At 46.3% G+C, this 26,331-nt stretch overlaps 1 protein-coding gene across 3 annotated transcripts in view; it reads right to left on the bottom strand.

The window, feature by feature from the left end:
• Positions 1-26,331, bottom strand: part of Prkcb (protein kinase C beta) — a 303,273-nt gene that overhangs the window by 88,080 nt on the left and 188,862 nt on the right. For all 3 annotated transcript variants that reach the window (XM_046454415.2, XM_046454414.2, XM_058582629.1), the window contains 2 exons: positions 17,191-17,347; positions 16,014-16,148 (listed from right to left, as the gene is read on the bottom strand). In XM_046454415.2, the coding sequence (XP_046310371.1) occupies positions 16,014-16,148; positions 17,191-17,347 (292 nt within the window). The remainder of the gene's footprint in view (positions 1-16,013; positions 16,149-17,190; positions 17,348-26,331) is intronic.

The raw sequence follows: 26,331 nt of genomic DNA, 5'->3' as shown, positions 1-26,331 counted from the left end.
GTTAGGACAGGGACAGGCGTCATTTCTGTGCTTCTTCTGCTCTCAGGACGGGTAAATAGAGAAAGGTCACAGGGCACAGGAAAAACTCCAGTCGTTCAAACAGAAAGAAGCCATGAGGAATCCCATCAGGACCTCCTGTGAAAGAGAACTACTGTCCCAGGAAGTTCTGCTAAATGTGTAACTCGTATCCTCAGAGACAGTCAAGAGATTTCTGTGTCTATGAAAAGGGAAAAGCCTGAAATTTGGAAAGTTCACTTGCAGAAGAAAAATCTCGATCACTGAATTGAAAAATCAGACCATGAACCCAGGATGGAGAACTCAGATAACAATTAGTGGACAGAAGACAAACTTGATTTTCCTGGTGGCTGACTCAATGTGGATCATGTTAGAGTTAAACCGGATGCTCTCTATTCCACTAACAACAACAACTGTTGAGAGCCACAGCCGAAGGGGCCCCAGCAAACTTCCAGCTGCCAGCAAACTTCCAGCTGCCGGCTGACGATTGGCTCACAGCAGCCCCAGCAACATCTAGCTGATTGGCTCCTCTGCGGTGATGCTCATTGGACTGTTTCCCTGCCCTTTCAGACCACGGAGCTGCTCATTGGGGGACTTTTTTGGCTCCGCCCACGTGACCCAGCCAATCGGCCTCAAGAGCAGGAGGATTGTGGGAGGTGGAGAGAAGCTTGGTGGGAGAGAGAGGCTTGGGGAAAGCCGGTGGTGGCAGTTGAGGCTCTGAGGGTTTTTCCTGAGAGACTATTTTGTTTGGCGTGTGTGGTTCTAAAAATAAAGTTAGTTTCTTTTGACAAGTGGCTCCTGATTGTGCCCAGCCAGACTGCGGCATTTGGTGGCTCGCACGGGGAGCGACTGAGGGTAAGTGAAACTGCTCGCCCCTGAGGGCAGGGCGAGAGGATGGGTAGCCATTTTAAGATTCCTCTTTTATTTTGCTTCACTTTTGTTTTAAGTTGCCTGTCCCTGGAGATGAGTGAGACGGAAGAAAAACCGCTCACATCTGAGGAAAAACTATTTACGTCTGAGGAACAGATAGGGAGAAAGGACGGATGCCCATGTCAGGAGGATAGAAAGGCTATAATGACTTTTTGTTGTTCCCTTTTTATTTCATTCTGTCTCGGTTTTGTTTGGCGTCATCTTGTTGGGTTGTATTATAGTAGAAATATGGGATCAGAAATTAGTAAAAAACAAACTGAAAGAGTGTTAAGTAAATTGTTAGAGGAAGGAGGCATCCCAGTAAAATCAAGAGCAGTCAGGGCATACGTTGATACAATACAAAAATGTAGCCCATGGCTTTTTAAGGAGGAGTTGTTAAATATATCACAATGGAACCATCATGGTGAAGATTTAAAAAGAATAGAAAAGAAAAGCCCAGGGACTCTGCCAGTTGGCACATTGCCATTGTGGACATTCGTATCTTGTTTGCTTAGTCCAAAGCCTTCAGTTCAGACAATGGTAGAGGAAGGAGAAGACATAATGATTCAAGTAAAAGAGAAGGTCTCTCAAGTTAGTCAGACAGAGGAAAAGATTCAAGTAAAAGAGAAGGCCTCTCAAGCTAGTCAGACAGAGAAAGAAAGTGTAAAACAGAAAAAGCCATCAGGGGGAAAGTTACAACAGGAGACTGCTACTAACACCTTTCTATCACCAGAGGGTGTAAGTGTCCAACCAACAGCACCACCTCTACAGGAGACTGCTACTAACACCTTTCTATCACCAGAGGGCGTAAGTGTCCAACCAACAGCGCCACCTCCATATGCTGGGAAGCCCCCAACCCCCGCAGTTGATAGTTGGGATCCTGAGACAAGGTCTCAAATATTAACATGCCCTGTATTTGAGGCAGGAGGGCAGCAATTTTACCAAGTTTTAAATTTCAAAACAGTGAAGCAGCTAAAAGAGGCTGTAACAACCTATGGTCCTCAAGCACTCTTCACTGTAAGCTTGGTCGAATCCATTAACAACTTGAACATGACGCCAGCAGCTTGGGCTAATATGTGTAAAGCTGTGCTAAATGGAGGACAATACCTGTTATGGAAGGTTGCCAATGAGGAATTTTGCAAGGAGACGGCTAGGCGAAATGCAGCAGCTGGTTATCCTCAGAGAAATCTAGATATGTTGTTAGGAAAGGGACCTTATGAGGATCAGCAGCAACAAATTGCATACGATCCTGGCGTATACGCACAAATTGCTGCAGATGCAATTAAGGCATGGAAGACTTTACAAGGACATGGAGGTTTACAAGGTCAATTATCTAAGGTAATACAAGGAGCTAATGAACCTTATGCTGAATTTGTAGATAGGCTTATTCAAACAGCTACCAGAGTTTTTGGGAATACAGAACAAGCAATGCCATTACTAAAACACCTGGCTTATGAGCAAGCGAATCGTTGGTGCAGAGATATCATTAGACCATGGAAACATGAAGATTTAAACACATATATTAAATTATGTAGAGACATTAATGAACAAGAGCAAGTCGTGGCAGCTGCAGTAAAACAGGCTTTAGATGCCAGAGACATTAATGAACAAGGGCAAATTGTGGCAGCTGCAGTAAAACAGGCTTTAGATGCCAGGCCAAGAACATGCTACAATTGTGAACAAACAGGACATTTTAAAAGGAATTGCCCCATTGGAGGAGGGTTTAACAAAACTAGGTATCAAAGGAGTAGAATACCAGGTATTTGCCCACGGTGCCGTAGAGGGAGACATTGGGCTAATGAATGCCGTTCTCAAACCACCATAGAGGGTACTCCATTATCAAAAAACGAACAAGGACCAGGTGTTTATCCACAATATCGTGGAGAAAGGCATTGGGCTCCATTGCCAAAAAACGGACAGGGGGGCCCAATGCTCCGGGGCCCAAAACCACAAATATACGGAGCACTGGAGGAACCCAGCAACCCCATCAGGGTAGTGCCCAGGACACATTGTCCATCAGATCCCTCATCAGACAAACCAGAGGGAGCGCAGGGTTGGACATCTGCGCCTCCGCCAGAGCAGTACTAACTCCAGAGATGGGAGTTCAAATCATTCCCACAGGGGTGAAAGGACCTCTTCCCAAAGGAACAGTAGGCTTATTATTGGGACGCAGCTCTTCTACTCTAAAAGGACTTATGATAAGTCCTGGGGTAATTGATCCCGATTATGAAGGTGAAATAAAAATTATAGCCAGTTCTCCAAAGGGTATATCAGTAATTTCACCAGGAGATAGAATAGCACAGTTACTAATAATACCCAGCCTACATGATAAATTTTCCAGTCGTACTGTAGAAAGAGGTTCCAAGGGATTAGGCTCCACAGGTGTAGATTGGGCTATGCTTTCTTTAAATTTAGATTCTCGCCCCATGCTAAAACTAAATATTCAAGGACATGAATTTAATGGCCTACTGGATACAGGTGCAGACCTTAGCATCATCTCTCGTCAAGAATGGCCAAAACATTGGCCATTACAACAAGCCACTCAAACGCTTCGAGGCCTAGGAGTGGCGACTAATCCCCATAGAAGTGCAATGGTATTAGATTGGAAGGATCCTGAAGGATGTGAAGGAACTATACAGCCATATGTATTGGATCATCTTCCCGTAAATTTATGGGGACGAGATGTCCTAGATCAATTAGGTTTGACATTAACAAATAACATCAACCAAAATGCACCCACTATTATGACTAGACAAGGTTTTAGGAAAGGAAAAAGATTAGAAAAACAAGAACAAGGTATAGTAGCACCAATACAAATAGATCAAGGAACAGACAGACATGGGTTGGATTTTCAGAAAGGGCCACTGAGACAATAAAAATTACTTGGAAATCAGAAAGACCAGTATGGGTTCCTCAGTGGCCCCTGACTAAAGAAAAGATACAAGCAGCCCATGACCTGGTCAAACAACAATTAGCAGAAGGACATATACAACCTTCTGTATCTCCCCATAATACTCCCATTTTTGTCATCAAAAAGAAATCTGGTAAATGGAGATTATTGCAAGATTTAAGAGCCATTAATAATGAGATGGTTATTATGGGACCTGCTCAATCAGGGATTCCTCAGTTGTCTGCTTTGCCAAAAACCTGGTATGTTTTAGTTATAGATATTAAAGATTGTTTTTTTTCAATTCCAATTCATCCTGAGGATAGTCCACGTTTTGCATTTACTATCCCTGCACTGAATCATGAAGGTCCTGATCAGAGATATGAATGGAAAGTACTCCCTCAAGGGATGGCTAACAGCCCAACTATGTGTCAAATTTATGTTAACAAAGTAATCCAGCCACTTAGAAATCAAAATCCTGAACTACAAATATTTCACTATATGGATGATGTATTATTAGCACACAAAGATAAAAACACATTGCTAGAATGTTATGCCACACTTACAAACTTATTAAAAAATTATAATCTAGAGATAGCAATAGATAAAGTACAATTAAATTTTCCAATTAATTATTTAGGAGTTCTATTATCCTCAACCATGGTCCGTCCACCAAAAATTCAAATACGAGTAGATCAACTCAAATCACTTAATGACTTTCAAAAGTTATTAGGAGACATAAATTGGATAAGGCCTTATTTAGGTATACCAACAGGAGAGTTGGGACCTTTATTTGATATCCTAAAAGGTCTATCAGATCCAAATTCACCCCGAATGTTAACGCCTGAAGCAAGAAAGGCATTAAAAATCATTGAAACATATATGGAAAATATGCATTTGGATAGAATTGATATAAGTTTGCCTTTATTATTTATTGTACTACCAACAAAAAATATTCCTACAGGAGTATTTTGGCAAGAAGGTCCATTATTATGGATACATTTATCTTATTCTCCTAACACTATTCTTACTAGGTATCCTGAGGCTGTAGGACAATTAATACTCAAACGAATAAAAGCAGCAAAGGGAGTGTTTGGAATTTCTCCCAATAAAATTATTACTCCATATACTATGAATCAAATTGATGAGTTAGCTAATGAATTAAATACTTGGGCAATAATCATGTGCAAATCTAATGTTTCATTTGATAACCACTTACCATCTAATCCTTTATTGTCTTTTTGGTCATTGCATCCTGTAATTTTTCCAAAAAATGACAAGAAAAACACCTATCATGAATGCTCCAAATATATTCACTGATGGGTCAAATAATGGTACAGCAGCAGTAGTTACCCCTGATCAAACTTTTACATTTTTAGTACCCAAACAATCAGCTCAAAAGGTAGAGCTTAATGCAGTTTTACAAGCTTTTGTGATGTTTAAAGATTCTGTATTTAATTTATTTTCTGATAGTCAGTATGTAGTTAATGCTATAGTATCTCTTGAAGATGCTGGTAGGATTTCCCCTTCTTCTACTGTTTTCTCTTTGCTTTCCACTATACAAAGTCTAATCTGGGACAGAAAAGATCCATTCTTTATAGGACATATCAGGGCACATACAGGATTGCCTGGAGCCCTTAGTTTGGGCAATGATTTAGCAGATAAAACTACACATGACATACATATTTTCTCTACACTAGAAGAAGCTATAAATTTTCATAAAAAGTTCCATGTCAGTGCTAATACTTTACAAAAGCACTTTAAAATAACTAAGGAACAAGCTAGACAAATAACAAAACAATGTCAAAATTGTGTGACCTTTTTACCACAAGTTAATCTTGGAGTCAATCCTAGAGGATTGATACCTAACCATATTTGGCAGATGGACGTCACACACTTGCCAGAATTTGGAAAATTAAAATATTTGCATGTTACAGTTGATACTTCTTCTGGATTTTTGATGGGCTCCCTTCATGCCGGAGAAAAAACTAAAGATGTTATAGCTCATTGCTTACAAAATTTTGCCACTGTGGGTGTTCCAAAACAGTTAAAAACAGATAATGCCCCTGGTTATACTTCTACCTCTTTTAAACAATTTTGCTCAACATTTGGCATTACTCATATAACAGGAATCCCATACAATCCACAGGGACAAGGCATAGTTGAAAGAGCTCATCAAACTATTAAAATGTACTTATCAAAGCAAAAAGAAGGAATTGGGAAGGGGTATATATTCCCCAAAGATAAACTTAAAATAACCCTTTTTACTCTAAACTTTTTAAATTTGGATTCATCAGGACTTAGTGCTGCAGAAAGGCATATGTGTCCAAAAAATGTACATAAGCCCAAGGTACTTTGGAAGGATATTCTAACAGGACAATGGAAAGGTCCTGACCCAGTAATTGTCTGGAGTCGGGGGTCTGTTTGTGTGTTTCCACAGGGAGAACAGCAGCCGATTTGGATTCCAGAGAGATTAACCAAGGTCCTGACCCAGTGATTGTCTGGAGTCGGGGGTCTGTTTATGTGTTTCCACAGGGAGAACAGCAGCCGATTTGGATTCCAGAAAGATTAACTAAAGCGATTTCTACAGACCAAAAAGAAGATGATTTGGCTCAAATCCATAACAACTGATATCCAAAACTCCAGTTTGGCTATTCTTACATCTGCAACAGAACCAGGATGCTTTTTTCAATATCTATTTTATTATTGCCCTTTGCCATATCATGAAGTTCTATTTTGTTTTTTGAGCTCATACAGACCTAGGTTAATGTTTTGCTGATCAGTTCTATTTTTTGACTATAGAGTTTTTAAACATTGCAATGGAGATTTCACCTGTAAAAAGTTATAAGGCCTTTACTATAATGTTATGTGTTGTATGTATTATATTATGTGTGCACACTTGTGTTTTGTGTTATATGTTTGAATGTACATATGTCCATATATCATATATGATGAGCGCTCATGATAAAATGGATCCAAATATTTTTTTTTCACATGATTTATATGGTTTAATTTAAATTGGGTAAACAACTGTTGAGGATTGTTTTAATATGTAAACAAAAAAGAAGGTTAACAGATCTGTTTGTTTACTTTTACCTTTCCTTTTCATTATATTTAATAATTCTCTTAAAGATAATGTAAATTGTTAAGAAAATTGTTTTCTTTTAGTGCCTTCTGTAATGTTACATAATTTTTTCTTTAGCCATTATTGCCAGAATTCCTATCTTCATCCCAGTGCTGGTGAAGACAATGTAAATTGTTAAGAAAATTGTTTTCTTTTAGTGCCTTCTGGAATGTTACATAATTTTTTCTTTAGCCATTATTGCCAGAATTCCTATCTTCATCCCAGTGCTGGTGAAGTCAAAGATAAAACCAATCTACAGCTTCTACAATAGCCATCACTGAACTGCTTGCAGAACTTGCCTGGACACATTGTGAGCTCACCTGTATGCATTGTGAACTATCTGTTGGTGCAGCGACTTATGGTAGTGTTGGGGTATTTTTGCTGATGATGTCACCGGTGGTACAATTTTTCAAAGGAGCCCTCAATTGGCTTAATGTCATGGCATTTTGCATCCTCCTCTACTAGTGATGGTCTAAAATTTGGGGGCCAACAGAGGTGAGGCAAAGAACCTCACCCCCCCACAGGTGCAAAGGCCTATCCACAAGTATGGCTGTATGCTGGACCGGTAGTCAGTGACGGGTATGATCCAATTGCAGTGGTACCAACCTAAGACAGGAGGCTGACGCCTAGAGGTCAGTTCATCCGATGACGGGTAAGGACCATATGTTGAATTGGACTGCCTAACAGGCACGGTCCCTAAGCCACATGCTTGTTGTTTAAACAGAGAGGGGGAGATGTTGAGAGCCACAGCCGAAGGGGCCCCAGCAAACTTCCAGCTGCCAGCTGATGATTGGCTCACAGCGGCCCCAGCAACATCTAGCTGATTGGCTCCTCGGCCCCAGCAACATCTAGCTGATTGGCTCCTCTGCGGTGATGCTCATTGGACTGTTTCCCTGCCCTTTCAGACCACGGAGCTGCTCATTGGGGGACTTTTTTGGCTCCGCCCACGTGACCCAGCCAATCGGCCTCAAGAGCAGGAGGATTGTGGGAGGTGGAGAGAAGCTTGGAGGGAGAGAGAGGCTTGGGGAAAGCCGGTGGTGGCAGTTGAGGCTCTGAGGGTTTTTCCTGAGAGACTATTTTGTTTGTCGTGTGTGGTTCTAAAAATAAAGTTAGTTTCTTTTGACAAGTGGCTCCTGATTGTGCCCAGCCAGACTGCGGCAAACAACAACAAAAAAAGTGCATATTACCCAAATTAATTTGCAACACGAGAAGGAAGAATGTTTGCAACATAAATGTCAGCAAAGACAATATTAACAACTTTCTTATAAAAAAATGTTCTTATAAAATCAAAAAGAAGAGGCAAAAGATAAGACATGATCATTTACAGATATAAGTGAGTGGCGATAATCAAATGAAAATGCTCAACACAATTAATAATTAAAATACGTCTCATCTTCGTATCTGGTGTTTGAAATTTAGGACAGCAGATGCTGACAGGTGTGAGTAAAATTAAAAAAAAAATTAAACAACATTGTTCAGCTATAAGGTGATTTTTAAAAAAAAAATATAGGCTGGGTTGGCAGATACTTGAGTAATGCATCTATCCTCAAAGCCGTCAATCCCAGACCAAGAGATTTATTCAGAAATAATTAAAGGTATGCACACAAAGATTTCATTACAAGTGTGTTTACTGCAGAACTGTTTTTGAAAATAAGCCTTGTATGCCTTATAATAAGAATATGGTGATATAATGAGGCAGATCCACAGAATGCATTGCATGAAGCTATTAAAACTGATGTTGCCCAAGATTATTAAACGACAGAGCAAAAGTTTCAATGTAGATCATTAGGAGAAAATTGCAGGCTACCAAATAGTGTGGTTACAAAATTTCACTTTTGTTTCCGACACACACACACACACACACACACACATATACATGTGCACTCACACTCTAAAGAGTATCATTGCCACTATCTCTGGGCAATGACATTCTGGATAATACATTTTGTTTGCTTATTTATATTTTTTCCAATACTTGTTCAATTGGCAATAAAAATGACTGACACTTATTGAGTGCCCACTCTTTACCAGACACCGGGCACCTCACTTATATTACTAATTTAACATCTCCAGGATTCCGTGAACACAATCACCACTATTATCTCCAAAGGAGAAAAGGAGGCACAGAGAGGCCCAGCAACTCACCCAGGGCACACAGCTATAAAATGCTGGATCAGAAATTCTAGCCCAGGAAGTCGGATCCCAAAGCTTTATTATGATTACTTGTGACTGGACAAAGAAGTCATTATTAGAAATAACAAAAGCAAGTTTCAAGAAACGGCATTTTAAGGTAACAATGATTTAAGAGAATAAATCTGATCAGAAGGGGAGGAAAACAGAGAGTGAAAAAGGAAAGAAAAACAATCTTTGGAAACATCGCGGCAGCAGCCAGACCAGACCGCCGTGTGGACACTTTGCTGTAGAAAGGACTTTCGGGTTCCACTACTTTATTTTTAAAATTCTTTTATAAACATCCTACAATGGGCCACTTGTTACACTGATCAAAGGAATCAGAAAGCATGAAAAAATTGGAAAAATCTAGGCAAAAGGACCTGCCCCTCCCCCACCCGGTGCCACGGTGGACACTCAGAGAGGACACAGATGTCCTTAGCCCCGTGGCTCCCCATCCATCAGGGTTTGGATCTGCATGTGGATTCCTCTGTGCTGCAAAAGGGCTGCTGGGAGGCCGGACCTCGTGGGAGGGAGGCACTGGGGTGCGCCCTGGGGACTGGACTGTCCCTGGCCCTTCTTCCTGGCTCGCTCTGCCCCTCTCTGCTTCTTGGCTCCCTTCTGTTGAGCTACTTCTGTCCACCATGTCCTCTGGCCCCGGCGTCTTGGAGTCAGCCAACCACGGACTGAACCTCGGAAACCACGGGCCACATGCAATCTTTCCTCCTCTAAGTTGTTCTTGATCAGGGCCATGAAAAGCTGACTAATCCATCATCCGACTCACAGCAGACGACAAAGCCCTTGCAAAGCCCCCTGCGGTATGACCATCCCATACCCTGTCCTCTACCCCTGTCCTGCCCCCTCGCTGTTCCTCAAACTCTCCAGGCACACTCCTGCCCCAGGGCCTTGGCACTTGCTGTTCTGTCTAGACAGTCTCTCCCTGGATGTCCACACGGCCGGCTCCCCCACTCCCTTGGGTCTTTGCTAAATGTCCTCTTCTCCGTGAGTCCCTTCCTGAGCACCCTGTAAAATCTCAACACCCCCCCTCCAGCATTCCCTGTTCTCCTTTCCGCTTTACTGTTTCTTCATAACCGTTATGGGTCTTGAACATTCTGTGTTTCACTGGTTATTTTCACTAGTTTAAAAAATGTTTCTTTTTCTCCAAATAGAAAGACAACTCCAGGTGGTCAAAGGTTCTTGCCCGTTGGGTTCACTAGTAGGTTCCAGCCATGTTTCAATGAATGAACGAGCAAAAACTCTGTGTCAATATAATGAGTCTTGAAGAATCAGGTGGATAATCACGTTGCCACATACACAAGACCAAATAAAAATCAGAAATGAAAAAACATACAATGTTATTGGGAAATCATAACGGGCCACGATCCATTTAGCTCAAGCAAACAGAGCAAAAATAACAAGGCCTAAGAGAGCAGAGGCGCACAGTAGGCAGGATCAACAAGACGCCCTGCAGACGGCAAACACAGCCTTCCCTTCCGAAATGTCCACAGAACTGGGCAACACTTCACAGAGACCAAACTACGCGGAAATAAAGGAAGTAGGAGAAAAAAAGAAGAGACAGAAAGAAAGTTCCACAGGCCGTGTTCCCTGACTCCACAACACTGTGATTTAGCAATAAAAAAGCTAATTGTAGATGTCACACAGCACGCCAACGGGAAAGCCAGTAAAAACAGAAATGAAAAACCACAATCACGGGAGCTGGGCCGGGGCTCAGGGGTGGAGCATGGGGAGGCCCTGGGTTCGATCCTCAGCACCACATAAAAGTAAATACATACAATAAAGATGCTATGTCCTTCTACAACTAAAAAATATGTTAAACACACACACACACACACACACACACACACCACCACCACCACCACAGACTTTAAGACAAAGGCCGCAGTAGGACATCTCAAAGCCTGGAGGAATCACTGTTCACTGCTTTTAAAGAGCAGAGTAAAAAAAAAAAAAAAAGCAAAATATTCAACTGAAATTCATTTAACCACAAGATAAACTTCTAGAAATGAGGAGAAAACAGACAGGTTGATACACAAATCCCACAGCTAATTCCTTGGGGGAAAAAATAAGAAATAAATAAAACAAGTGAAGCTTTGGCACATGGAGGGGAAAGACTGCGCAAATAAATGAAATTAGAAACAAAGAAGAGGATTTGACAGCAGGTGCCAGAGCTGCTAGTAGCAAAGAGGCAGAGGAGGGGCCTGGGGCAGGGGAGGGCCTGGGGCAGAGGAGGGGCTTGGGGAAGAGGAGGGGCCTGGGGCAGGGGAGGGGCCTGTGGAAGAGGAGGGGCCTGGGGCAGGGGAGGGGCTGGGCAGGGGAGGAGCCTGGGGCCAGTGAAGGGGCCTGGGGCAGGGGAGGGGCCTGAGGCAGGTGAGGGGCTGGGGCAGGTGAAGGGCCTGGGGGCCTGGGGCAGAGGAGGGGCTGGGGCAGGAGAGGGGCTGGGACAGAGGAGGGGCCTGGGGCAGGGGAGGGGCCTGGGGCAAGTGAAGGGGCTGGGGCAGGAGAGGGGCTGGGACAGAGGAGGGGCCTGGGGCAGAGGAGGGGCCTGGGGCAGGGGAGGGGCTGGGGCAGAGGAGGGGCCTGGGGCAGGGGAGGGGCCTGGGGCAGGGGAGGGGCTGAGACAGAGGAGGGGCCTGGGGCAGGGGAGGGGCCTGGGCAGGGGAGGGGCTGAGACAGAGGAGGGGCCTGGGCAGGGGAGGGGCCTGGGGCAGGGGAGGGGCTGAGACAGAGGAGGGGCCTGGGGCAGGGGAGGGGCCTGGGGCAGGGGAGGGGCTGAGACAGAGGAGGGGCCTGGGGCAGGGGAGGGGCCTGGGCAGGGGAGGGGCTGAGACAGAGGAGGGGCCTGGGCAGGGGAGGGGCTGAGACAGAGGAGGGGCCTGGGGCAGGGGAGGGGCCTGGGGCAGGGGAGGGGCTGAGACAGAGGAGGGGCCTGGGGCAGAGGAGGGGCCTGGGCAGGGGAGGGGCTGAGACAGAGGAAGGGCCTGGGGCAGGGGAGGGGCCTGGGCAGGGGAGGGGCCTGGGCAGGGGAGGGGCTGACAGAGGAGGGGCCTGGGGCAGGGGAGGGGCCTGGGCAGGGGAGGGGCCTGGGGAAAAGGCGGAGACTGGGAAAGAGGAGGGGCCTGGGGCAGGGGCACCAGCCCCGGGAGCAGCCTCAGCTGCTTCTGCTGTTATTGCCACGTTATAGTCATGTCTGACTTAACCACCAAGACACGTCCTGAGGTCCTGAGCAACGTCATGAGACCTCCCTGCGCACCGTAGAGTGCACGCACACAAACCTAGACGGTCTAGCCTGCGGCACTCCTGGGCCACTCGGTCTAGCCCACGGCTCCCGGACTGTGCATCAACAGAGCATGTCCCCGCCCTGCAGGCAGCTGAGATCTGCGGGACACAGGAACGTTTTAGCTCCATCCTAATCTTAGAAGTCGAAGGCCTTTGTGGAGCAAACCCGCATTATGTGACATGTGACAATATCACACAACAAAATAGAGGAGCCCCTTCCCTTCCAGATGGGGAGACAGAGTCTCAGAGAGGGCCTGTGTCTTACCCAAGATCACACAGAGTTCAAAGAACTCATAGGACCCTTAGAGCCAAGGCAGCATCGTAGAGTCCTTGGCCCTAACTCTAAAGAGGACTTTTTTTTTTTTTTAATCAGCAAAATCTGGAAGAGGGCATTTATTTTGTCAAAGTTCCTTCCCGATTATTTCATCATCTTGGCAGCCATCCTAAGGGGTGCAGAGGGAGCCTTATGATCAATCTGATGAGTAAATTCCTGCTGAGACGGCTGTAGCACAGAGGGGAGGTGACTTGCTGGAGGTCACAAAGCATCCATCCAGTTAAGAGAGCCAAGGTCAACCCCTGGCTGTCTACCCCCAGCCCTCTGCCTACCTCTGTGTCAGGAGACGGAATAGGAGTCACACATACATCGGCTGCGGCATCACAGACCAAATTCCATCACTGTCCCTTAGGAGCTCTGTGTCCCTAACGACTCTGATTTTGGGGAATGACGCGCTCCCTAGAGTTGTAGGGAGAATGAACGGAGGACCTAAGTGTCCATTTGTTAAGCTCTGGAGCTGTCCCTGGGGCGCTGGCCCCTGTCATTAAGCCATTTATTTCCCCTCCCGGTCCCTGCAGTCTTTGCTTAATAATGCCACCTTATTATAATGTCCTTTATGTTTCCCTTTTGTTTGCTCAACTAAATGTGCAGCGTGTGAAGGTTCCCGCAGTAAAACCGCTCCAAGTAGACCGTGGTTTCAAGTGAACGATTATTATTTTAAATTGCTTTCTTGCTACCTGGCAGCGCTTGGAGGCCGAGGGGTGCATGTTCTGGACCTGGAGGACCAGGGAAGGAGAAGGGCGAGGAGGTGGTGACCGAAGAGTGGAGCCCGGCTCTTGGCCACAGTCCTACCCTACAAAGTCATGGTAGCAGCAGGCGAGGAAGGGAGAGACGCAGGTCTCTGGGGCAGCGCCCCCAGCCCTCCATGAAGGACACACAGGAATGAGGGGTCTCAGAAGGGCTGACAAATTGGGCCTGGTGCCGGGCGCCCTGGGGCACACCTGTCATCCCAGCGGCTGGGGAGGCTGAGGCAGGAGGATCACGAGTTCACAGCCAGCCTCAGCCATGGTGAGGCGCTGAGCAACTCAGTGAGACCCTGTCTCTAAATAAAGTACCAAATAGGGCTGGGGACGGGGCTCAGGGGTCAAGTGCCCCTGAGTTCAATCCCTGGTGCCCCCCACACCAAAATAATGGGGCCTGGCGATGACCTGGGCCTGAGACCCAGGGGGCACTGTGTGAAGGGACCTCACAATGGGAGTCCACAGGCCAGTCCTGGGCTCCACCACGGATCCAGACTGATGCTCCAAAGCCAGGTGGGACCAGTCCTACCTCAGGGGTCCCTGGCTCAGGAACGGCCACCCCATGACAGGGAGGCCCCCGGCACAGTGTGCAGCCCAAGGAGCCTTCTCGAACTCGGCCACTGTGACAAAGTCTGGCATCTGGTCAGAGCCCGTTCCTGGGAGCTGTGGCTGTTATACTTATCACTGTGAAGATGTCCTCTCCTCCCTCACTTCCACCCCCCGGAGAATCCGACGTCGTTCCTTCTCTTTCACCTCTTGCCACTTGACTTCTAGAGGGAGAAACACCCCTCGGGTGAGTCAGCAAAAGTGGAACTCGGCAAAGTCAAATCACCCATATGTTAGTTAAAAAAAAAAAAAATCCAAAACTTGGGAGAGAGAAAAAAAAAGATGGTTGTGTGACCTTTGAATGTCATGTGAAAGCATTTTCTAATTAGGTACCTCCTTCCTCACTGTAATATCACTTTGTTTAACTTATTATTCACAACTGAGTCGGGTCCAGATGGCCTCGCTCGTCTGCAAAGAGAGATGTTAACTTTCCAAAAACAGGTGGGATCATTCTCCCCCACCCCAGCCTGGTAAGTAAGCTCACGATTGTCCCTGTTGGCGAGACAGTTTTCTATGTGACTTAGGTGACTTCGGCCTTCCCTTTGCTGCAGATTATCCAAATCTCAGTTTCTCAGGACCTCTGTGGACTCCGCCGTTTGTCCCCGCCGGCTTCCTCATTACTGAGCTAAGGAAAAACTTGACAAACGTCCATTACGACGATGATGCTCTTGACCGCTGGGAACTGCGCTTCCTGGAACGCACCTTATTCCGTTTCTTCTTCTCCGGGCACCCTGAGCTCCGGGGCTCTTCAGACTCAGCGTCACGCTGTCATGGATTTTTACCGGCGTCCTTTACCCCCACCCTGTCCCAAGCCAGGCTCCGTGAGCACGTGTCTGGCCTATGCCTTGAAGCACCCCTAGCGACCAGGACCTGGGAGACACTCGGGCCACTTGAATGAGAGCCCGTGATACAAATGGATCAGGGTCAAGGATGTCGTGATCTGAACGAGGCCAAGGATGGGGGTGGAGGGCCAGCAGGGGCCCAGTCCTTCTCACTGCCCCCGTCGGATGCTTTTCATTTTCTTTCACTTGGAACCGAAAAAGTCCCAGGGGAGACGGTTCAGAAGTGGGACAATTTATCTCAAAGACATAAGAGCAGCCCCGGTCACCACTCTTCCCAAAGTGACCGTGCAAGGTTGGGCTCTCGATTTGGACTCGTATGATCAGATAACTGGGAGGGGCCCTGGGGGTGGACCCAGCTCCTCTCATGAAAATACTGAATAACGATTTTTTTTTTTTTTACATAAAAAGAGAACTAAGCAAAAATTCTAGAGGAAAGTACACACTGCAGCTATTCGTGGCCAGATCGGGTAAGGACACTCAGTGACAACGCAGCTCCTGCATGCTCAGAGCCCCTGGGTCTGGTCAAGTCATGTAACAGCATCAAGAGGGGCAGATGTGATACAATAGGGAGTGGTGAGGTCTGTGGCCAAGAGAAACCTTATCTAAAGGGTGTACTGGCGCCTTATCTAAAGGGTGTACTGGCTGTTCAACTACTCTAAGGGCCACCCCGTAGCCCCATTTTTTTTCTTTAAATACTGGCTACTGATCCTTTCTTAAGATGAGGACCAAACAAGACATATTTGTGAGGCAGATCTAAGCTACCAGCCCTCACCTGGGGCCTCTGCTTTTATGTTGCACTTTTTTTTTTTTTGGTACCAGGGATTGAACCCGTGGGTGCTTAACCACTGAGCCACATCCGCAGCCCTGTGTCGGGGTTTATATAGAGACAGGGTCTCACTGAGTTGCTTAGGGCCTCACTAAGCTGCTGAGGCTGGCTTTGAACATGCGATCCTCCTGCCTCGGCCTCCCGAGACCCTGAGATGACAAGCGTGCGCCACTGCACTTTCAGGAGAAAAAAAGGAAAACCTCTGCGATGGCACCTTTGCCGGGCTGGAGTAGCCCGTGATGTTCAGAGCAAAATCCTTCTTACCAGCCATCGACGCCAGCTTTCTGCAGTTCAGAAATCCCAAAGGACAAAGACCCCATGAAGTCATTCCGGCTGGTCAGGTCCCAATCCCAGATCTCTACCGAGAGCCTCCTGTCTTTGTCGGACTCTTTCAGCTGACTGCAAAGAGAAGACAGAGAAGTCAGAGGACCCTACTGTGATCTCTCCAGCGGTGTGTGTGTGTGGGGGGGGAGGCGTCGGAACAAAAGGACAAGACCTGGAGGCAGAGATTTTTCAGCCTTACAAGCTGCTGCAAAAAACATGCTCAGCCTCCGTTCCCCAGGGCGCGGGGGGCTTTTCCTGGGTGACAGCCCGTGGGCTGAACTGGAGTAAGACCCGGGTCAGCTCCTACAGGAGCGGCTTTACCGGCTTCTGCTGGTTCATATCTTAATCATATTCCTGGTGTTTGGCAGATCCTACTGACAGTCACGGTGAGAAACACACACATCGGTCACAGCACCCGGCGAGTCTGTGTGTGTGTGTTTGCACACACGTGGGTCGAGGAGGAGACAGAGAAAAGGGTCTTTGGAGGTGTCTTTGGGGGAAACTGCCTGTTCTCAGGCACAGCCTTGATTGAGACTAGAGATGATTCCTAGTTTTATCCTGAGAAAGGGAAGAAGAGATGGGACACCTCCCACCCCCAAGGAACCAGGCATTCAGCCTGTGGCTTATATTTCCTATGGACCATTTTCGGTAACGTCTATAAGCCCCATCTGAGAAAAAAGGGAATAAAATGAGCCCGTGAAGTTGGATCATGTAACTCATTTAGTACATATAGTATGTGCTCAATAAATGCTGGCTGTTGTCATGAACACCTTCAGGCACAGATGCATGGAGAAAGGGATCTCCCAGATTCTTGGAGCACTGGCCAGGGAAGAGGCTCCGTGGAAGTCAGTGGAGGCCGCCCAGTTGGCTGCAGACCCAGCCAGCATCATCCTAAACTCAGCCCCAGAGAGCCTGTCACCGCGTGCTACAGGTGGCGTCCCACTGTGGCTTCCCAAACAACCCACCTTCCCTAACAACCGCGCCCCCTGCCCACGGGCACTCGGCACGCTACCAAAAAATCAGTTCTCATTTTTTACTCAGCTCACACTCCAAAAATTCCCAGGTGCCCGGGACCCAGCCTCTGCACCCCCCGCCAAGCTGCGGGGTTTCAACTCACAATCTGAACGTCTCGTTCCACTCGGGATTCAGAGAGCACTTGATGGTCTTGGTCTTCTGCTTGCTCTCGCTCTTGGGATCAGGGATCAGTTTCAGCTTCACGTAGGGATCTGACAAGCCGTTGGGGTCCATAGGTACAAGGTTTTTAGCATCTCTTACTAGAAAAGAAAAAAGCAGTTTCCGCGTTAATCATGTCCAACGTGTGTAAGCAACAAACAGCCGTGTGGGTAGAACCATTGACGGCGGCTGGCCTGGGATTTGCTGGGTCAGAACGTTACTGTGATTAACATCAACAGCTCAGAGTCCCCCACAGAGAAATAAGCGAGTCAAAGGGAGATTTGGATCCATGTTGGGGAAAAATTGACTTCTGACTTTTAGGTTGCAATCCCTGGACTGCTTCCAAGAGGAACTGCAAGTTTTCTAAGCGAGCTTCCACCAAGCCCCCAGGAAAAAAACAGGCTCCTTTAATTTAGCTTAATGTTTTCAAGGCTGAATAATATTCCTCGGTATAGAGAGACCACATTTTCAAAATGCGTTTGTCAGTTGATGAACATTTTGGTCATTTCTACTTTTTGACTATTGGGAATAGTGTTGCTATGGACATGTGTGTACCCAGACTCAAAAGGTCATACATTTATATAAAATTCCATTTATATAAAATATCCTAAGGAAATAAATCCACGGATGAGGATTAGACTAGTACTAGCCATCGGCCAAGGGGAGGGAGAGAGGAGGTTTACTGCTTCACAAATTCAGACTCTTTTAGGGGTGATGAAAAGTTACTGGAACTAGAAATAGATGATGATTATATAATCAGAGAATGTACTAAATGCCACTGAATGCACTACTTTAAGATAGGTAATGGTTAGTCCCATTTGATATGAATCTTACCTCAATTGAAAAAAGAAAGAGCTGAAAGAATCAGAGGTGCCATCTAAACCAAGGTGCACCTCTTATCCAGGTGTCACTCATGACCAGCACCTAGATAATGGCACACACCTGAAATCCCAGATACTTGGGAGGCTGAGGCAGGAGGATCACAAGTTCAAGGCCAGTCTCTGCAACTTAGTGAAATGTGTCTCAAAATAAAAAATAAAGAGTGGGAGATGTAGCTCAGTGGTAAAGCATCCATGGGTTCAAACTCCAGTACCTCAAAAGAAGAAGGAAAGCAGGAGGATGAGGAGGAGGGGAGAAGGAGAATATCAGCAACATTACAGCAATCAAGAACAGCATCAACCTGGTCAGGAACATCCCAGGTACAGAAAGTTATAGGATCAACTTAGGGTAGGAAAAGCAGAATAAAACATCAGCCTAGAGAAACAGGAAGAAGTTAGTTAGGAGCCAGCTCAAAAGCCACTAACGTAGATAGCCAAGTGAAGGGGATTAGAAAATAAGAGACACACAGAACCCAAGAATAGAGTGCTAACCATCTCCCTTGTGGTAGAAAAAATCCAAGATACTGTATTCGATCCACAATGAGTGAAACCATCCAGTAGAAGTTAAATATAGAATGGCACCTTCCATCAATGCAGAGATGGTTCAATCTCAGGAAATCTGTTTTATGGATTCATCAATTTAGAGGCGAAAGGAGAAAACAATAAGGACATTGCCGTTCTCTGGAAATAGCAGGGAGATGTCTTAAGAGGAGACGGGCCACCGGAAGTAACAGCGCCAAGGCTCATGATCAATGCAGTCCCACTATGGTCAGGAAGAAGACGAAGATGCACAGCGCCTCAAACTCACCACCTTATTCTAAGTGTCCCACGAGTGCAATAAGAAAATCAAAACAAGAGTTCCGCAAGTTCAAGATGACAAGAAAAATGGATTCAAAGACAGAATCCGTTCCAGTAACTTTTACTTCTCCCCAACCATGGTTATCTCCTTCCACGGTCCCTCCCGTGGCTCCTCCTGGAAATGATACCTCAGGGGCCCCAACATCTTACACTTTCCTTCCTGCTTTCTCTGGTTCTTTAACGCGAATGCTCCCCCGAAACGTGTCTCTCCCACCCCTCACCCACCACCAGATCCTTAGTACCAGCTCAGCGCTCTGCTGGGCACTGGGGATGCAGGGGACCATCTAAGAGGTTGATCCCGTCCACAAGGAACAGACGAAACTGTTAGGGTCTGTAAACAAGTCAGGATGGCGCCTGGCATTTTGCAGAGGGAGGGGTTTGTGAAGCAACGCCAGCGAGCCATTAAGTGTGGAGATTCCTTATTGGTTGACTGCTGTATCGAGTTTATGCTAATTAAGATAAGCTGTGTGGAATGTATAAATACCCCTCCTGTCCTACAATAAACGGCTCCCACTCCTGCTGTATCAATGTACACAAGTTGCTCGTCACCCCCCGGTTATTTTGCTGCAGCCGGACTGCGGCACGAAACCAAGTTGATTTAAAAGTATAGTTGACTTCTAACGAGACAGTAGCCCGGCCACCCAGAGTTAGGGATACAGGGCTATAAAATGCCAGGGTAGGCGTCTTGTATTTAAACCTCAGTTTCTTGATCAATCAAATGGGTTCTTGTAAGAGTAGCCTGGGATAAAGAATATACATTGGTCTGCAAGTCTACTTTGGTGCCAATACCATGCACTTTTTTGGTTACTATAGCTCCGTAGTATAGTTTAAGGTCTGGGATTGGGATGCCTCCTGCTTCACTTTTCTTGGCTAAGGATTGCTTTAGCTATTCTGGGTCTCTTATTTTTCCAAATAAATTTCATGATTGCTTTTTCTAATTCTATGAAGAATGCAATATTAATTCTGCCTACCCAGGAACATGGGAGATCTTTCCATCTTCTGAGGATTTCTTCAATTCCTTTCTTTAGTGTTCTGTGTTTTCATTGTAGAGGTCTTTCACCTCTTCTGTTAGATTGATTCCCAGGTATTTTATTTTATTTTTGAGGCTATTGTGAACGGAGTAGTTTTCCTAATTTCTTTTCCAGTGGATTCATCGCTGATGTATAGGAATGCGTTTGATTTATGGGTGTTGATTTTATATCCTGCTACTTTGCTGAATTCATTCATGAGTTCTAGAAGTCTTCTGGTGGAATTTTTTTTGGATCTTCTAGATATAGAATCATGTCATCAGCAAATAGTGACAGTTTGAGTTCTTCTTTGTCTATTTGTATCCCTTTAATTTCTTTCTTTTGTCTGACTGCTTGGGCTAGAGTTTCAAGTATGATCAGTGTTTATAGCAGCTCAATTCACAATAGAAAGACTACGGAACCAACCTAGGTGTCCCTCAATAGATGAATGGATAAGGAAAATGGGGTCTAGATACTCAATGGAATATTACTCAGCTTTAAAGAAGAGTGAAATTATGGCATTTGCCAGTAAATGGTTGGAGTTGGAGAATATCATGCTAAGCGAAATAAGCCAATCCCACAAAACCAAAGGCTGAATGTTTTTCTCTAATATGCAGATGCTAATTCACAATAAGGCGGGTGGAGGGTGTGCTAGGGAAGAATAGTGTTACCTTAGATTAGGTAGAGGGAGGGGAGGGGATGTGGGGGTAGGAAAGATAGTAGAAGGAAACAGACACTATTACTGTATGCATATATGTGATTGCATGACCAATAGGATTCTGCAACATGTGCACTCAGAAAAATGAAATTATACCCCATCTGTGTATGATCTATCAAAGTGCATAAATGCATTCTACTCTCATGTCGAACTAATTAAAACAAATTAAAAAGTTAAAAAGGAAAAAAAAAAAGAATATACATGTTTAGCCCAGAGCCTGGAGCCCAGAAGGTCCTCATACCAGCCTGACCATACTGCTATTTCATGTGGCTATTATTATTTTACTCCATTTCTCTATTTTTATTGTGAAGTCTAACCCATTTCCAAATGGATGGATCCCAAACAGAATCGCCTGTGTTTTTCCTTCTTAAGAACAACCAACGCCTCTGACCTCCCCATTGGAACCCTTCCAGAAGAGTCCATCTCAAACCTCAGCCTGCCTCAGGGTCCCGGAAGGACCCCCCCCCCCAACAGGTACCTGCTGCCTCCGGAAGTGGGATCTGCTCCTCTGCCTTCCTGACAGGTCTCCCTGTGAGGCTGACGCTGCGGGTCCGCAGAGCACCCACATGGAGCAACGCGGCTCTGGAGCGTGAGATTCAAGATCCCAGCGCGTCTCCCCCCGACGGAACAGCCCCCCAACTGTTATTTTCTCTCCTGTCTTGATCCTTCCAAGGAAAAGAGCAGGTGCCAGTTTCTAGTCTGGGAAAGACACTTCTATCCCCCAGGGAGCTGCATGACAACAGGATCTGAGACACCGACAGGGCCAGAAAGCTGTCTGTCAGCTAGACTGGCAACCCTCGGGCAGGTGGAGACAGCTCCTCTGTCCTCTTTCCCGTCAGGGCACCCCCACACCCCAACCCACACCCACCTTGTCTTACGAACTGGCACCAGAAAGACAATCACTGGGAAAATATCTTCTATTGTAAGGTTAGGACTTTCCAGCAGTTTCCGAGGGCTCTCTGCCAGGACCATACTGGGCCCTCGACTGGAGCTGTCAATGTCAAGGCTGATGCCTTTAGACTTCCTCTGAAGTCAACGAGCCTCGTGAGGGACCCTCCCCTTCCCCCTCCCCCGCCCCCTCTCCCTTCTAGGTCTTTCTTCAGTCCACTTGATTCTACCATCTACCAAAGGGGTTAAAACTGCCAGGGGAAGGAATATTGAAACTGGTGGCATCCACCTCTCCGAGAGTTTTGGCTACTGAAACCGCTGTGTCCTGAGCAGTGGACAGTGGCTGCGGCCTCCCATCCCAAGGCCTGTCCCCTCCTGAAGTTCTTCAAAGTCGGCTCCTGTTCTCCGCGCCCCCCCCCCCCAGTAGCAGCAAGAGGGCTGCTCTGTGTTCGTTTGGAGGAAGCCAATCCCTCTAGACCACACTTGGCGAGACTCACTTGGACGTTTCTTGATAAATGTTGCTTTACTATCTTTCCTGAAATCCGGCCAGCCCAGATGGTCCCCGAGAAACGCTTCACGCAAAGCAGAAATAGCAAGCTTCCCCCACCCCCTGGTGGAAGTCTGCTAGAGACACAGGCGAAGGATACCCTGGGGACAGAGAGCAGGCTGTGCTGGGGACCACCGGGAGCAGGGTGGAGGACAGAACCCAGCTCCTTCCCTCCCTCAGTCAGAGCAAAGAACTCCGCATTCCAGTGAAAGTTCCTAGGACAGGGCTGGACCCACAGAGAGAGAACACTGATGTCACTGACCCTCTTAGGAAATACTCTTCATCAACATTTTCCCAATATTTTTTTTCTTCCCCCCAAAATGTCTTGGAAAAGTCTGAATAATCGTGGTGTTTTTTACGGCCTTGGCCCTGCACTCTATAAGTCAAGTGTGTCTCTATATTAGAGCTCTGTTTGGTGGAACTTTCCTAAGTGTGAGTCCTGAGACCTACAGCTCAAAGCCACACCCACTAGCATTCAGTTTGAGGAGGTCTGTGGTGAACTAACCTGGGCGTCCATCAAGGGGGGATGTCAACAACGCATAGCACCGTTCACACTGTGAACTGCTACTGTGCATGACAAAACCCCCACCCTCTGCGGGAACTAGTGTTTTGATGGAAAAAAAAAACCAAGAATAAGTCAGAGGATGATAGTAGGGAGCCTCTTTGTTTCAGAGGAAGGTCTGAGAGGCTGGGTAGGTGGAATCTGGATTGAAACTATTAGAGAATAGCGTGGGGTCAATGTTGTATTTCCTCCCTGGGATAACTGTACTCCACATATGTCCAGGGAATGTCCTTGTCCTTGGGAATTACACACTAAAGTATTTTAGGTTTAATGGGAACCATGACCCCAACTTAGTCTCTGATGGTTCAGGAAAAAAAAAAGTGCACATACCTAAAAATACTTAATAGAGAGGATGACAGACCAAATGGGACATAATATGAATAATCAGTCAATCAGGTAAAGTGTACCCAAGTTCTTTGCCCTACTCTTGCCATTTTTCTGTAATTTTGAGGCTCCGTGAAAATTATCATTTCATTTTATTTTTTTTAGTGTCTCCAAATCTTCCCAAGAATGATACAATAAAACACATGTCTGCAAGGTCATACGTGAATGGAAACGTATAGAAAAGGATCCGGAGGGACAGGCCCCAGTTGATTTTGAATAATGATTCCATCTGGGGACAAGGTCGGGGGAGGGGGGTGGGAGGACTTTTGCTTAATGTGTCAGACACTGAATTTCATACCCAGAGAATGCATTCTTGTGTTAATTGTTATTAAAACTTAATCAATGATTCAACTGTATGTCGACAGCTTCCAAGAACCCACTGCCTTCGGGGACCCCATCCTGTTCTCCCGGAGAGCGAGGGGATCTGCAGAGTGAAGCCTTAAATGTTGTGGTTTGAATCCCAGAACCCAGAAAAGGGGCTTCACGCCAAATAACACAGAGACCCAGAACAGCCTTCCTGGAGACCAGTGGGACCTCAGGGCCTGCCACAGCCAGGGTCAACGCAGGTGGAAGGGAGGGACGCGGAACAGGTGAGACATTTCAGAGCCATGAGCTATGTCCACTATTAGCCCTGGCCCTCTCCGATTCCAGTGACCTCCTGGCGGACACAGCTCACCTGGGCCTTTGGCCAAGCCATCCTCCTGCCCCCCCCACACACACACTGGAAGCTTCTTGACGCCTTTGCTCTAGAATCTAGGTTAGTGTCCCTTTGATTCTTATTTACTTGTTATTTCTAATCTTTAGGGTTTCTCACCCCGAGTTTGTGAGTGCTGTTACCCCTCCCGGGTCTCCTTCCCCATCTCCTTAACTGCTCATCCCAAACAGTGTCATCCATCTGTGGTCTCCGGGCAGCCCACGCGCACCAGCCAAATGATGATTGGAGCACGTGGAGGCCCCAGAGGCTCCGGCACAGCTGGATGCCCGTCACTCCTGGCCGAGGTGCAGCTATCACACATCTAATTATCCGGGCCCAGACAGACTTCCAGCTGGGGACCCTCACGGTGTCTGTCCAGAAGCGTGCCTGTCAAGCTCTAGCGAGCAAAACCAGGGTGGGGGAGCTGGTGCAGAGGAATGGGGGGTGGTACGTGAAGTCACACAGAGCCGGGTTTCAGTCCTGCCCTGAGTCTCACCAACCAGGGGTTCTCAGCCAGAGGACTTCTCTGAACGTCAGTTTCTCTCCCTTCTGATAAAAACTCCAGCCAAATCAAATGGGCTCCTAGATCAGAGCTCAGCTGGCCCAAGGCAGGCTCCGATTCCACCTGTTGTCCTTCCCCCTCCCAAGGGAGTCCGAGTTGGGGCAATAAATTCTATGACTGCCCTAATGATAGAGGACGATAACGCTGAAGGAAGACGTAAAGCACAGGGCACAAGTCCAACCAGGTGGATTTCTTTTCTCCTTTGAGAGAATTTAGACCGAATCGCGTTAAGGAAAATTGATGAACCATCAAGATAAATTTCAGGGCTAAAAGCGTATCCCTTTAATGTGATTTTCATACAAATGAGTCTTGGAGCAGGTAGTGTCGGATGATAGATGCTCAGAAGCTGAATATAATAAATCCGGCTCTCAGTCTTAGGAGCTTCTAGATTAGCTACTGCTGCTGTACCTGGAACGGCACCCACTCCAAACTCTCAGGTCATTGTTAAAATGATTTTTAATTGACAGATAACAAGTGATGTTTTGGCGTATTTATACGAACGCATGGGTTCACTCAAGGTTCTCACGTTAATCACCATCTCAAACGTGAATCGCTCCTTTTGCCGTGAGAACATTCATAATCCTCTATCTGAGCTACTTTGGATTAGTTTATCTCCTTTCCATCTTTTTTTTTAAAGCTCCATCCCTCCCCACCGGCTCTTCTGTTTCTTCTCCTTGGTCCGTCAGCGGATGGCTGTGGACTGCCTTCCTTCCCACCCCTGCCCACAGGGAGCAGCCCCGCAGTCATTTCTGACCAGGAGCAAAAACGCCTTTACCTTCTCTTCTCTCCGACAGAGTCCTCTCTGCAGCTATCAGAGATCCCGCCTTCGAGGGGGTCCCTCCAGGAAGCGTCACGTGACAGGGCTTGATGTCCTCATCCTGATGCCCTCCAGCCACAGCCTGGCCCTCCACACTGCTTGGGACCCTCCTGGTGGTAGGGGGTCCCTAGTCCACTTCCTCTCCTACTCCCCACCCCATAGAAGCAATTTCAAGATTTCCATTCCCAAGGCTCCATTGGACTCCTAGATCTTCTCATTCATCTGAAGATCTTCCATATTACGTCTTTGACATTATCTTCTAGTTCCATTGTGTGTGTGTGTGTGTGTGTGTGTGTGTGTGAGAGAGAGAGAGAGAGAGAGGGGAGAGATGTGTGCCAAGCAATTTGGGGATCATTTATTTTGTGCCTATAACATGCATCTTATTTTGTAAATTACATGCAGCAAAATTGGCTTTTTCTCTGAGGATACAGTGGGGTGAATTTTAACACATGTATAGATCTCTGTAACTGCCCCCAAACCAAGACACAGAACAGTTCGGTCACACCAGGAAAATTCCTCAAGATTCTCCTCTATATGCATATCCCCACCCTCCCACCCCCAGCCCTGGGGACCAACTGATCAATTTCCCATGACTACGGCTTTATTTTTCCAAGAAGCCTATAAAATGGAAGAATGCAGTATGAAGCCTTTTGAGATTGACTTCTCTTGCACAGCAAAATGCCACTGAGAGTCATCCAAGTTGTATGCATGGACAGCTAATTCCTTTTTATTGCTGCCTAGTATTCCATTGTATGGATGTACCACAGTGAGGGTATCCATTCATCTGTTGAAGACATCTGCATGTTCTCCAATTTTCAGTGATTGCAAAGAGAGCTGTTATAAATAGTAGGGGTTTTTTTTCTAATAAGATTGCTTTTTCTTTTAATTCTTTTAAAGTTGTAGATAGACACAATATCTACAATCTATTTGTTTTTATGTGGTGCCGAAGATCAAACCCAGTACCTCACACATGCTAGGCAAGCGCTCTACCACTGAGCCACAACCCCGGCCCAATAATGGCTTTTTGTGTAAACATAAGGCTTAATTTTTCTGGGGTAAATAAATTCCTAGTTGCAGCATCATTGACTCTTTATGGTAAGCATATGCTAACTTCACGAGAAACCAACAAAGTATTTTCCGGTGACTGTACTATTTTTCCATTCCCCCCGA

Source organism: Marmota monax, unplaced genomic scaffold (assembly GCF_021218885.2).
Source record: "Marmota monax isolate L192 unplaced genomic scaffold, Marmota_monax_Labrador192_F-V1.1 WCK01_AAM20220418_F8-fsc00086, whole genome shotgun sequence".
NCBI lineage: Eukaryota > Metazoa > Chordata > Mammalia > Rodentia > Sciuridae > Marmota > Marmota monax.
The sequence above is the reverse complement of the archived record's forward strand: the minus strand, read 5'-3'. Positions and strand labels throughout refer to the sequence as shown.